The sequence below is a fragment of the Notothenia rossii genome (genome assembly GCF_949606895.1).
Source record: "Notothenia rossii genome assembly, chromosome: 5".
Lineage (NCBI taxonomy): Eukaryota > Metazoa > Chordata > Actinopteri > Perciformes > Nototheniidae > Notothenia > Notothenia rossii.
In genome coordinates, this window is record NC_136903.1 from 39,220,396 (window position 1) to 39,239,311 (window position 18,916).

Sequence of the window (18,916 nt, forward strand, 5' to 3'; positions counted from 1 at the left end):
AGCTGACAACCAGTTCGGTTTTAAAAGAAAACATGGCACAGATATGTGTATTTTTGCTTTAAAAGACATTATAGCCAAATATAGAAGCCATAATTCCACAATGTTTCTGTGTTTTATTGATGCTTCCAAGGCCTTTGATAGACTGAATCATTTCAAATTATTTGACAAAATGTGCTAGAGAGGGGAACCCAAGTACATAATAAGGATCTTAGCCTTTTGGTATGCACATCAGACTATGCAGGTGAAGTGGGGCAATACTGTGTCTGAACATTTTGATGTTGGTAATGGGGTCAAGCAAGTGGGATTTTATCTCCTTTGTTGTTTAATCTGTACATGGATGATCTGTCTAGGAAAATGAACTTGTGTAAAACTGGCTGTGTCATCGGTGATATTGTTGTCAACCACCTTATGTACGCAGATGATTTAATCATCTTCTCCCCATGCAGTACTGGCTTACAACAGCTTCTGAGGAATTGTTCCCAGTATGGCATTGATTTTAATATTAAGTATAACGCCAAGAAGAGTAGCATCATGATTGTGCGAAGTAAAGAGGATAAAAAGGCTGTATTTCCTAATTGTATTCTCAGTAGCAACATTCTTCTTGTGTGCAGTGAGATGAAGTACCTTGGTCATTATATTTCTGATGATCTCACAGATGACAAAGACATCCATAGACAACGCTGCAAACTGTATGCCCAGGCAAACACATTAATGCGGACATTTCACAAGTGCTCTGTAGATGTCATGGTATCACTTTTGAAAGCTTTCTGTACACCATTGTACACGGCTCACCTTTGGAGTAACTACAAGGCTAGCTAGCAGCATGCAAAAACTAAAAGTTGCATACAATAATGCTTTACGGTTGCTGCTGAGGGTACCAAGATGGCACAGTGCCAGCCAGCTGTTTGTTAACTTGGGGGTACCTACTTGTCAAGCCCTTTTAAGAAAGTTAATGTACAAATTCATGTGTCGCCTAGAAGACTCGGACAATCATGTTATCTCAATTTTAATTAACCCTGTGAAGAGTTCTACTCGGTTCTCTTCCATGATTTGGAGACATTGGCGCAATAGCCTATAAAGACAGTGAGCATGTGTGGCTAGCTGTGATTGGACTGATTTTATGTTTTTATCTGTTTTGTGTTTAGCTTTTTATCTTATTTATTGATGTGTGTCTTGTCTTTTTGTATGTGATATGGACCTTGAGTCTGAAATAAAGATTGAATATGAATTGATTCCCATGTTAAATTGTTCCGGATCTTTCTTCAGAGCAGAGAGAAGTACACTTTAGATAAACTGCTCCCATCTTCACATTTTACACACAAAACCCAAAAAAACAACATATTTCAGTTCATTGGGGTTCCCTGATGCTCACGGTCTGGTAATTCTTTTATAGGCGCCATAGTTTTTGAACAGGTGGCAAAATTGTCAGATATACTCCTCAATGCATTCTTATGGGACTAAGTGCTGCAGTTGGTTGTCATGATGTTGCTGGGCAGATTGGAGCCACACACACAGGTGAGTGACATCATCCAATCAGAGCAGACACCATGGAAACCTTTGATCTCTGGACACACACACACACACACACACACACACACATACACACACACATACACACATACACACATACACACACACACACACGTTATGATTGGGTGCTCAGGAACAGAAACAAACACTGACAGACTGGACTTTAACAGACTGTCTCAGCCTATTATTTTCTGTCTGATACAGACTTCAACAGGTTCCACATATTTTATACATTATTGGTGACGTATGGTTTTAGTCGAAAAGCTTGCAGTCAAAATATTCTGCTGCTTTCCCAAGTCTTTTTACTTTATTTTCTCTTCTTAATACAAATGAATTCACTACTACTTACATCTGATATTTAACTCCTTCAGCCTATTTTCAGCTGCAGAATCCATTCAACTATTACATTATTCAGCTATTTCAGGACATCAAGGCTATACATGTTATTTATACTTTTTTTTTTAAACCTTTTCTTTTAAATATTAAGCTTTTTCTGCATTTTTGTAGCAAAAGCAGCTACCATTCAGCTAATAACATATTCAGCTTTTTCTGCATTTTCAGCTAAATTCAGCCATAAATGTTCACAGTTTACAGCATTTGCACGCATTTTCTAGTTATGATTATTTCTTTAAATGTGGTACTACTCCTTTAAAAAGTATGTATTAAAGCATGCAGTTCATTCTTGACCCCGTAAATTGTTTGTGACAAAACAATTCGAACTGAATTTGCCTCACAAGCTCTATCCAGGTCTTAAAACCGCATCACATCTCAATCAGTGGGTGGAGTTTGCTCAGTTGTCATGGAGATGGATCTGTTGACATGCGAGCTAAGTACTATCATCCAGGATGTATCGATCACAATGTTGTCACCTAACAGACCATGTGAGAGCTTTGAAATCTGACGTAAATATTATTGTCTATATCATTCTTCAACATTTCCCTCAACACAGCTTACATCCCTATCCCTGCCCCTTTCTCCCCTCAACCTCCCCCTCCCCACCCTCCAGAATTATTCTCTTCCCTCTCCTCCCCCCTGCTCCCTCCCTTTCCTGCCGGCCTCTCAGCAGAGGATGTGTCTGGGAGAGAGAGTGTGTGTGTGTGAGGGAGTAGAGGAAAGCCGTCAGTAGAATGGATATATGCCCTCTCTCCACGCTCTCTCCTCTTCCTCCTCCTTCTTTTCTGTCTCATCTCTGTCCTTCTTCACCCTCCTCTGCCAGCCTTGCCCCCCGGACCCCTTCAGAGCCGGTCCCCGGGGAAACAGAGACTCGTGGGGTGGACGGGCTGCTGAAAACTCAACTCCAATGTCTGCAGGGGATCCGAAGAATGGCCGGGACAAACCAGAAGGTAACTGGATGCACAGACACACACTGTTGACAACATTGACAAGGCCAACACCCACTTCTTATAAAGTGTCTTACTACAGATTAAACAAAGCTGTGCATGGCTACAGTGATTAAATGATCGAACTACTCAAAAACAACAACTGAATCATTAGGTTTAGAGTGATGCATTAATTCATTGGGCGGCACTTGTCAACCACCCTTAATGTGATGGAGGTTCCTCCCTGAACACAGCGGTTGAGATCACAATAATCAGCTACACACTCTACAAGTTAATCAGTAAGTTTGAATATAACATATCCTCATGGACTAAATGAAATTTCATACAATTGTTCAAACAGTATCACTACAAGGTCCATTTAGTCGCTGTTCTGGAGCTTTCAGTCTTATCACATTATCTTTATCAGCAAATAAAGCCCAGTTGTCATGGAATTACTTTTATGAGAATGGTGGACTTTAAAGGGACAGTCTAGCATTTTAGCATTGCATTTCAATTAAGTGAAGGTATTTTTGGGGGGGACTGATACAAGTTGGCTAATTGGTGTAGCAGAGGACGATATATCCTAAGGTAACTTTAGTTCCTATATGGGTCAAACCCCTGAAAATATGGATCTGACTCTCAACATATTGCTCAACAGCATATTTTGCATCTCCATCCTTTGCAGACTGGGCTCTGGTTTCAGACAGAGGGTGAAAACAGGTGCTACAGCACAAGCAGTATGAGAACAATATATTATTCTTTTGAACATTGAAGCATGTAAACATGTCACAGAATACAGAAATGAACCTGAACATTAGCATCATAGGGCCTCTTTTACATGTAGAATTGGGTGAAAGCCTCTTTAAAGACAACATGTATCTGCATAAAAAAAGAATGTACAGCATTGTTTGTGTAGGTCTAGCAGGAGTCCTTTTTGACAGCAGGCCGGCCATCATACCAGCTTAAACGCTCCACTGTGTACCATCATGAGATGATCGGTTGGTTTCCATACCAACCTGCCATTATAATCAGTCACTCACTGCTGTATTGTCCTCTTGTGTTTTTCACTGTGCTGTTGCAGCAGAGGCTCACCTGACTCATCACTTTCCTGAATGGGGGATCGATGGTGTGTTGTTTTGCAGAGCTGCTGATGATGAGCACTCAGATTTAATGTTGGAAGGAGATAGCAGTGTCCCGTGACCCCCTGCTAGACAGAGAAAGTCCTGTGTAATCGACACAATCACACAGTCAGGAGTAGCTATTCCTACCAAGACCAAAACCTGAACTTTTAGTCATGCCTGCTTAATCAACCACTGATTTAATTATGTTATCTTAACATTTTCATCTAAAATGTTATCACAGTATTTAGCAGTATTCCTAAATTCACAGAATGACTGTGTGTCAGCGGGGTGTGGTTAGGCTGCTGGAGTGAAGGGAGTGGCTCGGCCGGAGGCCAGACAGCTGATCGGAATCAGGTAATTAGTGACGGAATAAAAGCATGTCATAACCTGGTTCTGGTCTGTTTTGCTGTGGTGGTCTCCTGCATGTGGGCGAGACGTTGGAGGGCCTGACCCAGCAGGGTTTTTCCTTCCGACCGTATGTCCCTGTTCAGGCGCCACTGTGAGCCTCTCCGCTCACACAGGGTTCAAATAGGGACGGAAAGAGCAGGTTGGTTAGACGCGTGAAATACGGTTTGTGGTTAGCACAAGCTGAAGAGAATTTCATAAAATAAAACATATCAGTAAATATCCCACTGGTGAATGTCTGAAGCTTCCTTTTCATGTGTCTTAAATATGAACATGTTAACAGGTGGCTGAATGAGACGACTAAACATCGTCCCGCGGAACATTAGCTGACTTTAGCTTAGCGGTGGTGACCATGATGTAGTTTGTTTATGGCCCAGCGTTAGCTTTTGTAATTCTGGCGATAGCATTTACACTTCAAAATCATAAAGTGGTGTTAATATGTGAAAATTATCCTGCTGAACAAAATGTGTAAGTATCAACGTGTGTATGCCATACATATTTTTTATTCTACAATATTCAAAAACCCAATGGAAGAATCCCATTGCTTTTTGTGGAGGGAGCTTTTGCTATGCTAACTTCCGGATCGACCATACATGACGTATGGCACTGAATCTCCGTATTCTGGTAACCTAGCACAGCACATTACTGTCTGCTGAGCACAATATTCAATTAAGATGTGTTTAAATGAGGCATTCTCACATGACTGATGGCTGCACGGCTGCCTGTCTAGCTGACTAAAAGATGAGAAATGAAATAAGGAAAGATGCTCTCCATTAGAGTGCAGATAAATGTTTCACTCAGACTGTTCAGCATATCAAAACTGCTGCTAAGCATGCCCAAAACAGTCTCTTTTTTACAGTGATGGCCTCAGTAGGACAATAACAAACTGTGGAAGCATGAAAGAGCTCGGAGGACATTTCAGGCCATTTCGGAGATGTAACAGAATCACTGAGACATTAAATAATGCAATACATAATCAGTATGGAGAACTGTCTCACCACACTGGATTATTTGCAGAACATGTCTTGTATGCAAAGCTCCTGTGGTGACAGAGATATTGATCAACTCAGTTTGCAGATCACCAGGCCAGTGGCAAAAGTCTAAACTTCCTCTTCCTGTGGTTAAGTTTGATATTTTAAAACTATGACATTTTGAAATCCATTTGGTACCAAACTTACCCAATTATGATCGAAAATGTTTTCCCTCTGAAAACTGTTAAGATGAGTAGGCAAACCTGAAGTGTCAGGTCCCTTATTCAACAGCATCAATAGTCATGCAGCGTACATACTGTATAATGCATTTGCTGTGTATTCCCTCTGCTCTGCTTCATGACTTGTTTATTCCATAAAAGCATATTTTGATGTTAGTGCAGGAAAACAAGAGTGGCGTGTGTATCATAATGTGAAGGGATCACAAGTTGATTCTCAGGCAGAACCTAAAATCCAATAAAAAGTGAGCCAGCATTTTTACAATATTGCATGTTTGCTGAGCTAGGTGTGGTTCTGCTGATCAACTTACAAAAGTGATCTCTGGTTCTCACTGTTTGACTAAACTAAACCAGCTGCTTTCTGGTTCTGCAGATGTATTTTCCCCAAAGATGTGCCTGTCAACAAACTGGAAAATGCTAACTATATAACTATATAATGTGTCAAGCCATCATACTAAATTAAGACGCAAGATGTGTACTAGTCGATTTAGCTTAATAACTGAATATTACGGAAGGAAATGTTTGTTAGCCATATTATTAATTGTCTTTCACATTTGTTTACGTCATCTTAGAAAGTACATGGTGAATGCACTCTAATGTAAAAGGCTATAGCTGACCAATAACAAGAAAAATCCTCTAATCCCTTTTTTTCTGTATTCAGTTATTGTAATATTACATTTCCTCGTGGTTTTTTACAAAAAATTTAAGAATTGTAAATGTAATAAAATTACAGGAATCTGAACATTTCTGTCCTGGGCAAATCCCAGTGGTAGTAGGTAAAAAGGCACTGGCTGACAGAATATGTCAACTGAAAATGTACATTATAATACAATCCAAAAATTAGGGTTTTAAAAGAGTATTGCCCCATTTTAGCTTTGCATTCCAACACCAAGGATCAGAATGGATGCAGCAGAAGCAGATATTGTCTTTTTTATTCCACATATTGGTTTTTCCTTGTGAAAATCTGGCACTTGGTTGGAGATTTAGGTGTGTTAGTATCGTCTAAATGAGCATGGAGACACTAGCTGCTGCATATAGTTATAACAATAATGTTATTGTTCCCTGGTGTTCTGTCAGATTCGCTGCAGGTGGCTCAGATATGGCCGGAGGTGGAGCGGGCCGAGTGCCTGGCCCGGGGCGCTGCCCTGAAGTGGGCTTCAGGTGTGTTCTGTCGGCCGGAGCATCTGGAGCGGCTGAGCCAGTACAGGAAGAGAGAGAGTCAGAGGACTGCCTCCATACACACCAGGCTCAAGGTGACACCACAGACATCACAATATGTACTCTAAATGGTTGCACTTAGAAATGGTTGCTGTTAGTCAGTCAGAGGGGAGCTGTTAGTCAGTCAGAGGGGATCAATAGTAACCACTGTGCTGCTGCTTTCCTTCCAGTCCATGGTGCAGTCATACCTGGAGGGGGTGGGCTGGGGTCTGGAGCAGCTCCGGGGGGCCCGGGGGGAGCTGAAGGAGGTGTCGCAGGCTCTGAAGAGAGCAGGACTGGAGTCTGATGGAAACACAGCAGGGGTAAAGTCTCTGGAGAGGATGAGAGAGGTTTCTGTCAGCCACCGTCAGCTCCTCGCTGCTGTCAGCAACCTGCCACGACTATACTCTGGTGAGAGGGCTGAACACTCATTCATTCATAATGATTTCTGTTTATGATTATATGTGGAGGCGTGTGGCGCCCTGGCGCAGCGGATAGAGCCTTGGTGTTGGGATCAGGGGGTCACAGGTTCAAACCCCACTGCAGTCAGTATGTCGTTCTGTCCCTGGGCAAGACACTTCACCCCAAATTGCTCCTGTGGGGATTGTCCACAGTATTGAGAATGTAAGTCGCTTTGGATAAAAGCGTCTAACAAGTAACATGTAATGTAATTATATCATAGAGCGACCAAACTGTGCGTTAGATGGATCAAATTTAAGTACACTGGCAATGGATGAAAACCAGAAGGTATGGGTCCTCTTGGATAATGGTCTTCAACGCCGGTCAGTCACAGGAGGAGCTTCAGTTAAGACTATATTCACCAGATTGACCATAGAGCATCAGACTGTTTAACTCAAAAGACTGGCATTGGACTTCACCATCAGCAGCCAAACCCTTCAAAAATGTGCAATTTAGCATGTATATCTTATTAATACCAATACATCTAAATGGTTGCAATTAGAAATGGTTGCATATATATTTATTACAATGTGCATTTTTACCTTAACTTCTCATATTACAAAAAAAAAGTATATTTATCTTTTTAGTTTAACTTCTTATGTTTATATCAACCTTTTTACTTTATTTTATTTATTTTATTGTATCTTTTTATTGCACATTTTTTATTTAACTTATAGTTTATTTTATTTTTGTATTTTATTTAAAAAAAACTTTAATTCTAAAATGGAGAACATGTCACAAAACGGTGACTTACTGTAACCCTGGTTATATAAGCACAGGCGGAGCCCTCTACTGGACTCTATGGGTACTACCCTTAACCATGCTATGCGAGCATTCACATACTGAGTTGCCGGCCAATCAGGGCGAGCCTACCTGAATGCGCGTGCAGGCACACAGTATATAAGGCGGCCACGCCTCCTGATCCTGTTATCCTACACACTCTTCAGCGAGCGGCATAGGAAAGACAGGGCCCCTAGGTAGATGGCTCCGCCTGTGCTTATATAAAAATATGTAACCCACCGTTATATTTCACACAGGCTCCGCCCTCTACTGGACTCTATGGGTACAGTGGGTGGAGCCCTGATGGATAAACGCCCTGTAGTTCAACAACATCGACCCATCACACTGCCCCTGACTGGCTTTTGGTCCCCACACTCATACACGCTTAACTTGTGTTGAGTGTGCATGGACAATAGTAGGGCTGTACCCAAATATTCGAATATTCGTTCGTTGGCCAACTATTCGGTGTTCAATTTCATTATTCGGATATTCCTTTTTTTTTTTTTTTTTCAAATAATTTTTTTCCTAAATGTATGCTATCAATAAAGGCGAATTGCCATATTCTTATACTATATTTATACTTTTGAATTGCACTGTTAAAATGCGGAAATATATACAATCTCAGCCTGTGCTCCTGACATCGCGTTCACTCACAGTCACAAACGCAAACGGCACGCTTCACCTCGCTTCACCTCGTTTCACACACCTGAACACAAAATGCCGAATACTTCAGCTGTGTGGGACCATTTTAATTTGGACGACGGTAAGAAGAAGGCAGTGTGCCATATATTTGACAAGAAACTGGCCTACAACGGTGGCACAACAACTCTGAAAAGTCACCTGGATGCTGTAAGTAGTAACCTAGCTTAGCTTAGCTGTTGTCAAGTTGCCATGATGAAGCTGCTTTATCCGCCGTTTAAACAGTAACGTTACACATGATAAAATCGTGCACTTACTTTGCTTGGAAAATCGTTGCAAGCAAGCAACCAAATTGTTTTTTTATATTCGTTTTTTAATTTTATACGAATAGTGAAAATAATAGGAGCAATGTGGGAACATCTGGGGCTAAGGCAATTATTGGCATACAGTTCGTTCATTTATTTTTCGTTCTTCATTTATCTAAATACTGTTTACTGTATCGGTAACAAGTGTTACACTGTTAGGCCTACTGTTGCGGCTATGTTATTAAAAGTATTGTTGTTTTAACAGAAATATGTGTTTTGTATCTTCAGGTTGTAAAACGTTATAGAAGGAATTTGGAACCAGATTTGGTCCCCGGGCGCTGCACTGTGGCTGGGTTAAATGCAGAGGACACATTTAGTTTTAATGTATGCGAGTACTGAGACAATAAATAAATAAAAATCGTAATAGTATGCTATTTCTGCGCTTCTGCTTAACAGCGTGTTGTCAGGTGTCTCGGATTCGGAGCGTGTTATGAAACGTTTTGGAAAAAAATGTTTTATTAAAAAAAAAAAAAAATCTCCCCACCGAATATTCGAATATTCGCTGCTGATTACTACCGAATATCCGGAGCCCGAAAAATGGTATTCGGGACAGCCCAAGAAAATAGTGAGGAAGGCGAGGAACATCCTCCAATCCTGTATGGGGTTTACAGCATACTACGTTTCCCGGGTCCCTAAGGCGCATGGGAAAACATAAGCGCACTATGTCCCGGGGGGGGGGGGTTCAGATGCCTACTGACTCACAGCCCCCCCCCTCTGACCAGTCATGTGTTGCTCCAGCAAGCACCGAGGATGAGAAGGAGTCAGACATGTCCAAGAGATAAGACCTTATGGAGGGGCCTGGCGTAGACCAAGCCGCCGCCATGCATATGTCCTCCACACTCACGCCGTTGAACAAGGCTGATGACATGGCCATACCCCGTGTAGAGTGTGCACGGACCCCAGTGGGGAAGGCCCTTCCCGCCTGTCCGTAGGCATGTGAGATTCACTCGCAGAGCCATCCTGTCAGGCGCTTCTTGGACAGAGATTTACCGCCACCCCCCCCCCACCCCAGATCAAAAGGCAACTCGGGTGTACCGACAGAGCGGTCTGCTAGGACACTCTTTTGGCTGGATTCAAGGACAGAGCCTTCAGGGAGGAGCGCTCCAGAGGCTCAAATGGTTCTGTGACCAGAGCCTCGAGCATCAACGGCAGGTCCCACTGCGGGGAGGAGGTGTGCACCACTGGGTGCTGTCTCCTGACCCCCTGCAAAAACTGCGCCATAAGCAGCTGACTGAAGGCTGACCTGCCGCCAAATCCCTCATGGCAGGATGAAATGGCTGCTGCATACACTTTAATTGTGGAATAAGCCAGCCCCCTGTCCACCAGTATCTGTAGGACAGAATATAGCCCAGCCTACAAGACAGAGGCTCTAGACTCCTTTCTTCACACCATCGCTGGAATCCCAACCACTTTGGCCTGTAACAGGCTGTGGTGGATTCTGCTCTTGCTGCTTGGATAGTCTGATTAACCTCGTCAGACAATCCCCCCTGTCTTAGCCTGTCCCTCTCAGGAGCCTGGAGAGGTTGGCCCAGAGTGGGTAATGCCTCCATTGCACCTGCTTCCTGAGACAGTGCTCCCCAGACCTGAGGCACCGCCCAAGGCCGGCCCACCATCATCCGTGTCACCTCGGCATACTAGGGGTGTAGCGGTATACGTATTCGTACCGAAAATATTCGGTATGGGCCCTTCGGTTCCTGCAGCGTTCAGTGTAACTTCAACGCGTCATAGAGTGTTTCATTGGACGAGAGGCATACTATGAGAGCTGGTCACAGGGATGCGTTCAAATTGAGTCAGTTGTTTGAGGAACTGTCAAAATGGCAAACGCAGATAAAGTTGAGCTTGAAAATCCTCCAGCATCATTGACGTCTCCGGTTTGAGAACATTTTGGTTTCCGATGGATGACGGACAAAGACAGGTGGACCGAACCAAAGCTGTTTGTCGGCATTGTTCAAAATTGGTTACGCGGCTGGCAATACATCAGACTTGCACACTCATTTGAAAAGGCATCACCCGAATGTGAATATCACCGGTACCAAAAGAAAAATTACTGAAGTGCAAACCCAACTCCCACAAGCATTTAAGCCTCCACCACCCCATGTTAGCAAAGCGCTACCTGGCTGTATCGGCTACCTCTGTCCCTAGCGAGAGGGTGTTCTCGACAGCAGGAGACATTGTTTGTGCCAGCAGATCTGCCCTTTCAGCAAGCAATGTGGAGTTTTAAGTTAATTTTTCTTAAAAGAAACATGAAAATACAATGACAAGCAAGCAAGTCCTAATGTCAAGCTGGGTGCTTAGTTGAGTACTAGTACTATACATTACTCACAGTTTAATAATAATTAAAAACCCCCCAAAAATATTTCATCTTTTGTGATAATCTTTTCTTCTGTACTGAAAACGTACCGAACCGTGACCTAAAAACCGAGGTACATACCGAACCAAAATGTTTGTGAACCGTTGGCGCCGAACGCCGAACTGGGGCCACTAGGATGACTGATGTTCCCGTCTCACCCTCTCCGGGAGGGGGAGAATGAGACGCAGCGGTGGAAAGGCGTAGAGCAGCTTTCTTGGCCATGGCTCGTGTTACTAGGGTTAACGGACGCAGACGGACCCGCAGAAGGAACCGCAGACGGACCCTCAGACGGACCCGCAGACGGACCCGCAGACGGACCCGCAGACGGACCCGATGGAAACTAGGGGCCACACCGTGGACCAAGCTATTAATTTGGGCCGATGCTGCGGCCAAATAATCGCTCTGATCCGGTGAGGTGGGGGCGAGACGCCCAACAGACCCTTGTTTATTTGCAGCCGCCCTGTCACGCGGCAGCGGGGCAGAGGTTCTCTGCCCAGCCTGCTGCCTGTGGGAGCAGATGGGCTGCCACGCTCCGCTGCCATGGCCATCACCAGGGGGAACTCCTGGCGGACAGACCTGGCGGTGGACTTCCATAGACGCCGGACCCGGAAGTGCCCGACAACGAGAAGTCCTCGTCATCCTCCTCCCTGGCAAACGGAGCCATATTCTGGTTCCCCAAACACTCGAAGCAGAGGTGGTGGGGATCGGCGCCCACTATTAAGCCAGGGCCCGAAGGACCAGCCTGGGTCTCTAGAAGTACCATGAAGGTATGATAACTTCTTTCTTCTTCTTTCAAACGTTTTTACTTTCTCTACATCAGTTGTTGCTCGCTCGCTGAAGAGAAAAAGGATAACAGGATCAGGAGGCGTGGCCGCCTTAGATACTGTGTGCTAGCGCGCGCATTCAGGTAGGCTCGCCCTGATTGGCCGGCTACGTTTATGCAACTCAGTGGCCGTTTCTCAATCTCGAGGATACTGGCTTCCAAGCCAATATTTCAAGGATGATACGTCATCAAGTGGCGCAGCTGGACCGTTCCAATGTCCAGCATACTTGGAATTCCACCGAGGCCGCGTCCTTGGTTTGGGGGAAATTTTGAGGCTGCACATGGGTAGACTTCGCATCCTTAAAATCCCCACAATGCTTTGCGCACGGACCAATTTCAAAAATCCTTGCGGTGAATGGCTGAACCGACGCAGCACACATTTAAATGTAAGTATGTAGTGACGTAGGACATTTAAATATGTTACTTTGTTACATTTGTTATCACCAAAAATGTGTTCCGTGAAAGTAAAGCAAGTTCATAATTAGATAGACATTGTGAGGTATTTATTTTCGGTACAGTTTATGTTGAAACCGTTAGAGAGAGTGGCACACTTGTTAGCCTGTTCCATTCTTCTTCGTTTTCCGAAGCTGTGGCTTGGAAGCATACTTGCTTCGTTTCTGAAGGAAGTGAATTGGAAGTACGCAACTACCAAGCCAGCATCCTCGAAATTGAGAAGCGGCCTGTATGTGAATGCTCGCATAGCATGGTTAAGGGTAGTACCCATAGAGTCCAGTAGAGGGTGGAGCCTGTGTGAAATATAACCATATTCCCCCCCGGGATAAACTAAGTATTCTGATTCTGAAATATAATGCAGCTCATTGCCCCAACCGTACAATTAACACAGATTTTGTAAAGCTATTAATTTTATTTTGGTTTATTTATAATAACTTTTTTTAGCTGGAGACATTAGTATGCATTTTGTTTAACAGCAGAAAGCAGCAGCAGCAGCAGAGGTTATTGCACCAGCTGTTTTCTAAATTAAAGTCCTCCCTCCCTCCACCCTCCCTTGCCCTCCGCAGTGCGCAGCATGGTGATGGAGACGGAGCGTCTGGTGGAGTCCCGGCGGCTCCTGGAGGCCCACGCCCGGCTGATGGATCTGGAGCGCTGGCAGGACGACATCTTGTGGCAGCTGTATGGGGCTGCTGGGCCGGCAGGAAGTGCCCTCAGCCCAGAGGAGCAGGAGCTGGTGGGCAGATACTTCTCTGGAGTCGGGCAGCTGGTGGACGCCCTGGGTACGAGAGCATATAAGCAGCATACAGAAAGTTTACGCAGTCATTTCAGTTTAATTAATTCTATCATAAGCAAACATATATGGCATCTATATTTGTTGTAGTTTAGAGCCCCATATTTTTGTTTTGAATTAAACATTTATAAATAACTATAATCTCCTTATTCCAACAGGATTTCTTTTAGGTATTGAAATGTAATACCGTAACATAAAACCTCCTTCTTCATTTGACTGATTGTGTTTGGACTATATTACATTTATTTGTATTAAGTAAGTGTGTCTTATTTTGCTAGATAAATGAGGAGATGTATAAAATAAATTATAATTTCTTTAAGGTAAAGAAAGGTATTTTTGTTCTCTTGGGGGCAGCAGAAAAAGAGCATGACACATCATGGACATACTGTATATTCCCCCTTAATGAGCAAGTAGTTTCAGAGAGATTGTTCTAGTTTACTCAACCCCTAGACATGTAATAACATCACCGTTTATTTAAAGTCATGATTTTTCCCTTCACAAACTCCAGCTACAGTACTTGCCTACTTAGTGTTTTGTTATTGCTAAAAGCCATCCTCATTTGCAGCAGTTTGGGGGCAGAAACACCAAAACAAAGAGTTAAAAGATGTTAAAAATCTATTCACAGCTGAGATGGACTGCACATTTTGGTTCCGCTTCTCTGTGGGTTTTTAACTACAAATGATACCCCATCTATCACAATACACATGCTTCATGTAAATCATGTATATATGGTGCAGCATTAAAACGTCTCAGGGAGGACAGTATTTGTCCTAAAATGTCCTGTATTAAAGATCATGTGATGTTCTGTTTGCATAAGTCAAATGAAAACTTAAAGTAGATTAAATGAATAATCTAACTGACTGATACACTTAAAAAGTTGATGTGTTTAGTTTAGATATTGGATATTTGCATCATTAATGAAAAGGTATTAATAAAATCCAACATGTCCCCCCTGTGTGCAGGTAAGGAGCTTTGGGCGGTGGTGAGCAGCGCTCTGGCTCTGGCCCGACAGAACCCAACACCATTCGTATCAGCGGTGAGGATTGTGGAGCGGGAGGAGGCCCTGGACCGAGCTCTACTGGAGGAGAGGGGGGGGGCCAAAGGCCTCTCCAGGCCCCTGCCCCCCGGACGACCACGCTGCTGGAGAACCAGCTTCTTCCAGGTCAGAATCCAACACAACACCTCACCTTTAATCATTACCTCTTTCACATTTCTGCTGTGTCTTACATTTCCCCCGTCAGGTGCTGGAGGAGGCGGTCTCTGCCAGGTTCCGCAGTGTCTCCTACCTGCACACGCGGGGCCCCGGGCTCGCAGGCCACCTGTCGGCTCTCCAACACGGCATCATGGCTGACCTGGCCACAGTGCGCCACCTGCTAGAGCACTGTGTCCCCCCACACTACCAGCTCACAGCAGCCTACCTGAGGGCCAGCCACCACTGCCTACATGCTCACCTGGCACAGGTCAGTCACACAGAAACAAAACAATAATACATTATCTCTTCATTATCTAGAAAGGTTAAAGGGACTAATATTATCTGTCTGTGAGTTCAGCGTGCATGTACATGTGTCTCTCTTTCCAAAACTAATCTTGCATTTTACATGAATCCACAATATGTTTAGTCAACATATAGGTTTGTTGACTCTTTTATACAGTGCCTTCATTGACTGCTGGCTTTCCCTTAGCCGGCCTGTAGGGGCCACAAGTGATCAAAGTAAAAGCAAAAGACATTTCTTTGCCACAGCTTGGCAAATTTCTCACTTACTCTGTTACCAACTTTATGACCCACTAAAATGTAACCATCTTGACTGTGAGGGAGCCAGAAGGGAACATTGAGTGAGATTCAACTCTTCCTTGTTTGTGAGGGGAGAGGGACACGCATCTACAGTTTTCTACTGAGTGACTTTTTCTAACATCGTTTTCTGCTATACATGATTATTTAAGGTTATAAATCTTAACTTTTCATATAATATAGTTAGAGGCATGAGACTTTATATTATATTTTCTTTATCAGCTAATTTCCCTTTGGCAATCACCAGCTGGAGTTTGTAGATGAATCATCATTTTTACAACTATTTCCAAACTAAGTGATACTTGTGGCCTAGGTTAGCAGCTGGGACCTGGAGAGTGGAGAAATCTTCGCCGTGCTAAACTGGGTGCTACACACCTACAACAGGTGAGAGGCAGGACCTGCACACAGTTTCATATTCTGGATTATACTCTTTGTTTTCTGTCTGTGTGGGGTTCTTTTAGCTCTAAATCTATCCATATTTCCCCTAATTACCATTTAATAGAGCAGAAAATAATCAAAATAATGTCATTCATCACTTTCATCAGTTGTGAATTGTAAATCCCAGCTTTCATAATATAGTTCAGGGGTACATTAGTCTAAATCAGTGATCTCCAATACACAAGCTGAACCCCGGAAGGTCTTACAAAATGATAAACCAGAAAGAAAGAAAGACGGAAAACCAATTCTGTGTCACATAAGTTATTTACTTTTTCACTTCTCTTGAATATTTCCTCTGTTCTTTGCACCTGTTCAGACTACTTTAAAACATCTACTGTATCTGAGCTGCTTCTAGGTTGACCACATATGTAACCGATGAGCAGTGAGAGAGTTTGGCTCTAAAGAGTCATGAAGATCTCCACCATATTGTGCTGCCCAAATAAAAAGTTGATTATCGCGCCATGATAACAATTTTTTATTCCACTTTCAGTAAACAAAATGTTTGTTTTGGCTGCAAATGAACCTGTTGAATATCGTTTAAAATGAAATGCTCAGAGTCTGAAGGTCTTGATTTGGCAGCCCAGACATGATGGGTCAGCCGGAGCTGGAGGCTGAGATGGAGAAGGTGGAACTGGGACCCCTGATCTCCACCGAGGGACTGGAGCAGCTGCAGAACAAATACGTGCAGAGTGTTCGGGTGAGTCCACCATAAACACTTGTTTAAACCTGTAGCTTAAGTAAGTTCAGCACGCAGGTTTAGAGTTTTCAAGGTCCCCTATTAACTCTTTTTCAACAATATATTACAGGTCTCAGATATATACAGAACATGTGTCTGAAGTGTTCGGCTGAAACACCAAACAGATCATTGTAGCATCCCATAAACCCCTCTGTTTCAGCCCTGTTCCAAAAGTGCTGATTCTGTGTCTGTAGCTTTGAATGCTAACTGCTGCTGGCCACGCCCCTCTGATTGGTTTTTAAAAAACACAATGGTGCTCTAGGAGGAGATTCAGGTGATATCTTGGTTGGTGATTGGCTAATGGTCGGCATCACAAAGTGGCCAAGATCTGATCAGCTCATTTTCAGACAGGTTTTTATATAGATGGATCGGGACAAAAAGAGAAACTGAGACTTAGAGAATCACTTTACACAGAGAGGACACATATTTATGTATTAAAGACATGAACAAGTGGATTTTGCATAGTAGGTGACTTTTAAAGACATTACACAGTAACACGACCACACATTTTATGCTGGTCATTCATCATCAACATTTAGTAAAAGGACATCAGTTATCTTTTTGAAAGGTACGTGCTGAGTACCTTGAGATAGAAAATAGGTAGTAACCACATACAGAAAGTAATGACGGAGAAATCCACGAGATCTGTGTAGTTATACAATGTGTGTGTCCATGCTGTTGTTCTTACAGAAGAGTGTGTCAGAGTGGATGCACAAAGCTCTGCATGTGGAGCTGCAGGACTGGCAGAGAGACCAGGAGCCGGACACAGACCATGAAGGCTTCTACCTCACCAGCCTGCCCACCATCATCACACAGGTACACAGGCCATACACAAACACTACACTAAAAACACATACCAGTTTGGTGCAGTGGCCCTGTAGATGTATCCAGTCATTTGTCATACAACATGTGTATTTGGTGCCGATTTGTTTGTTTTGTGTTTGGTAGATGCTGGAGGACAACGCCCGGGTGGCTCTGATGATCGGGAAGTCTCTCAGAGATCAGATGATTCAGATGGGCCTGTATGAGATGGAGAACCTCCTCAACAGGTGTGAAATATTGTATATAATGTGCCTAATTTGTATTCAGTATATCAAGCAGGCATGTGTTACACACTTTCATTCACCTCCATCCTAACAAATCAGGTTTCGAGAAGCTCTGGTGGAGTTAGGGAAGGAGCATCGCAGGGATCCAAGCAAAGACAAAAACAAGTTCTACCTCCACTACCTGCTGGCCTCCATCAGCAACTGCATCATCCTCAAGTGAGATTATAGATGATAGGTGCTACTCATGTTCTTCTACTCGAGACGTATTTAGCCACAACTTCTATAGTATGAGCTACAAACATCACATGCATTGTGAAGGAGTGGGAGCAGCATGCTACTATTTTTTACTCAACCTATTAAAAAGAGCTTTTCTTTTAATCAGCTAAAATTCATTTGCAGGTGTTCATACAAGTTATTGGGTAGTTGGTGAACACGTTCAACACCACAGCTCCAATGACCTGCCGTTCCACATCAACACATTACGATAAGTGGCAAAAATATGTTCTCATATATTTTCTGAGACAAACATAATAAGAAAAGCAGCAATGGACAATGCTTATGCATACAAAAATAATAACAGTAGTAGGGGCGGGGGAGGGATTAAACTGTTAATTTATTTTATGCATGTATTGCTACAGTATATAACATGTTGTGTAACCATAGAAACACTTTCTTACAGCATGGTCTTACATCAGCGCATCTATTCCGAAATAAAAATGTAATTTCATCAGTATCTTTCCTTATGGATGCTCACAATATTAGCCTCAGTGGTCAATATTGATATCCAGAGTGAATATTATGAGTCCAATAATGTATTTTTTATATTACAAAGTGATGATTAGATTGAGGAATGAGCTTATTGTATCCGTAACTTGTTTTCTCTCCTCTCAAGATATGACAGGGCCTGCCTCCTGCAGCTTCTTCAAAAACCTAAATTAAATTAAAATAAATAATGAATCCAGGCCTTAATAACACCCTGTCTGTCCCCTGTGTTCTCCACAGGAAGTCCACATTGAGCCTGCAGCAGCAGCAGTCGTCCCGGTCTGCAGGACAGTTCTCTCGGACCCCCCCCAACCCCCTGGCCGCTCTGGACCGGGCGGTGCGGCGGGCCTGTCGCCTGGTGATGGATCAGCTGCTGCTGGCTCTGCAGCCCCACCTCCCCGGCCTGATGACCCGACCCTGGCTGGTCCAGGGAGACCCCACCCTCAAACTCTGCAGCGTCCTGGAGCTTCACCTGGAGCTGTACGGCCATGTGCGGCCCCCCTGCAGAGAGGTCCCAGCTTTACTCACACTTGTGTTTTAGCTATAAAGACAATCATCACTGGTACATCTGCTGTGGACCATTTATGTTTTATAGAACCCCGTGTTTAGAGCTTAAGAATTGTGGGTCTTCACACATTAAACTCTAAAGACATTAGAGTATAGAATGTATGTTTTTTTGCTAGAGGAAGAAATATCCCAAACTCTCA

The 18,916-nt window shown here is 43.4% G+C and overlaps 1 protein-coding gene across 4 annotated transcripts in view; it reads left to right on the forward strand.

The window, feature by feature from the left end:
- The first annotated feature begins 2,598 nt into the window (after nt 1-2,598).
- Nucleotides 2,599-18,916, forward strand: part of exoc3l1 (exocyst complex component 3-like 1) — a 28,395-nt gene continuing 12,077 nt past the window's right edge. For 3 of the 4 annotated variants that reach the window (XM_079680863.1, XM_079680864.1, XM_079680865.1), the window contains exons 1-12: nt 2,599-2,873; nt 6,660-6,835; nt 6,971-7,190; nt 13,215-13,427; nt 14,401-14,600; nt 14,680-14,898; nt 15,541-15,611; nt 16,245-16,362; nt 17,092-17,217; nt 17,350-17,450; nt 17,547-17,663; nt 18,450-18,720. In XM_079680863.1, the coding sequence (XP_079536989.1) occupies nt 2,666-2,873; nt 6,660-6,835; nt 6,971-7,190; nt 13,215-13,427; nt 14,401-14,600; nt 14,680-14,898; nt 15,541-15,611; nt 16,245-16,362; nt 17,092-17,217; nt 17,350-17,450; nt 17,547-17,663; nt 18,450-18,720 (2,040 nt within the window). In that variant the 5' untranslated portion in view covers nt 2,599-2,665. Of the gene's footprint in view, nt 2,874-6,659; nt 6,836-6,970; nt 7,191-13,214; nt 13,428-14,400; nt 14,601-14,679; nt 14,899-15,540; nt 15,612-16,244; nt 16,363-17,091; nt 17,218-17,349; nt 17,451-17,546; nt 17,664-18,449; nt 18,772-18,916 lie in introns of all 4 variants that reach the window. The other variant, XM_079680866.1, reaches the window with a different exon arrangement.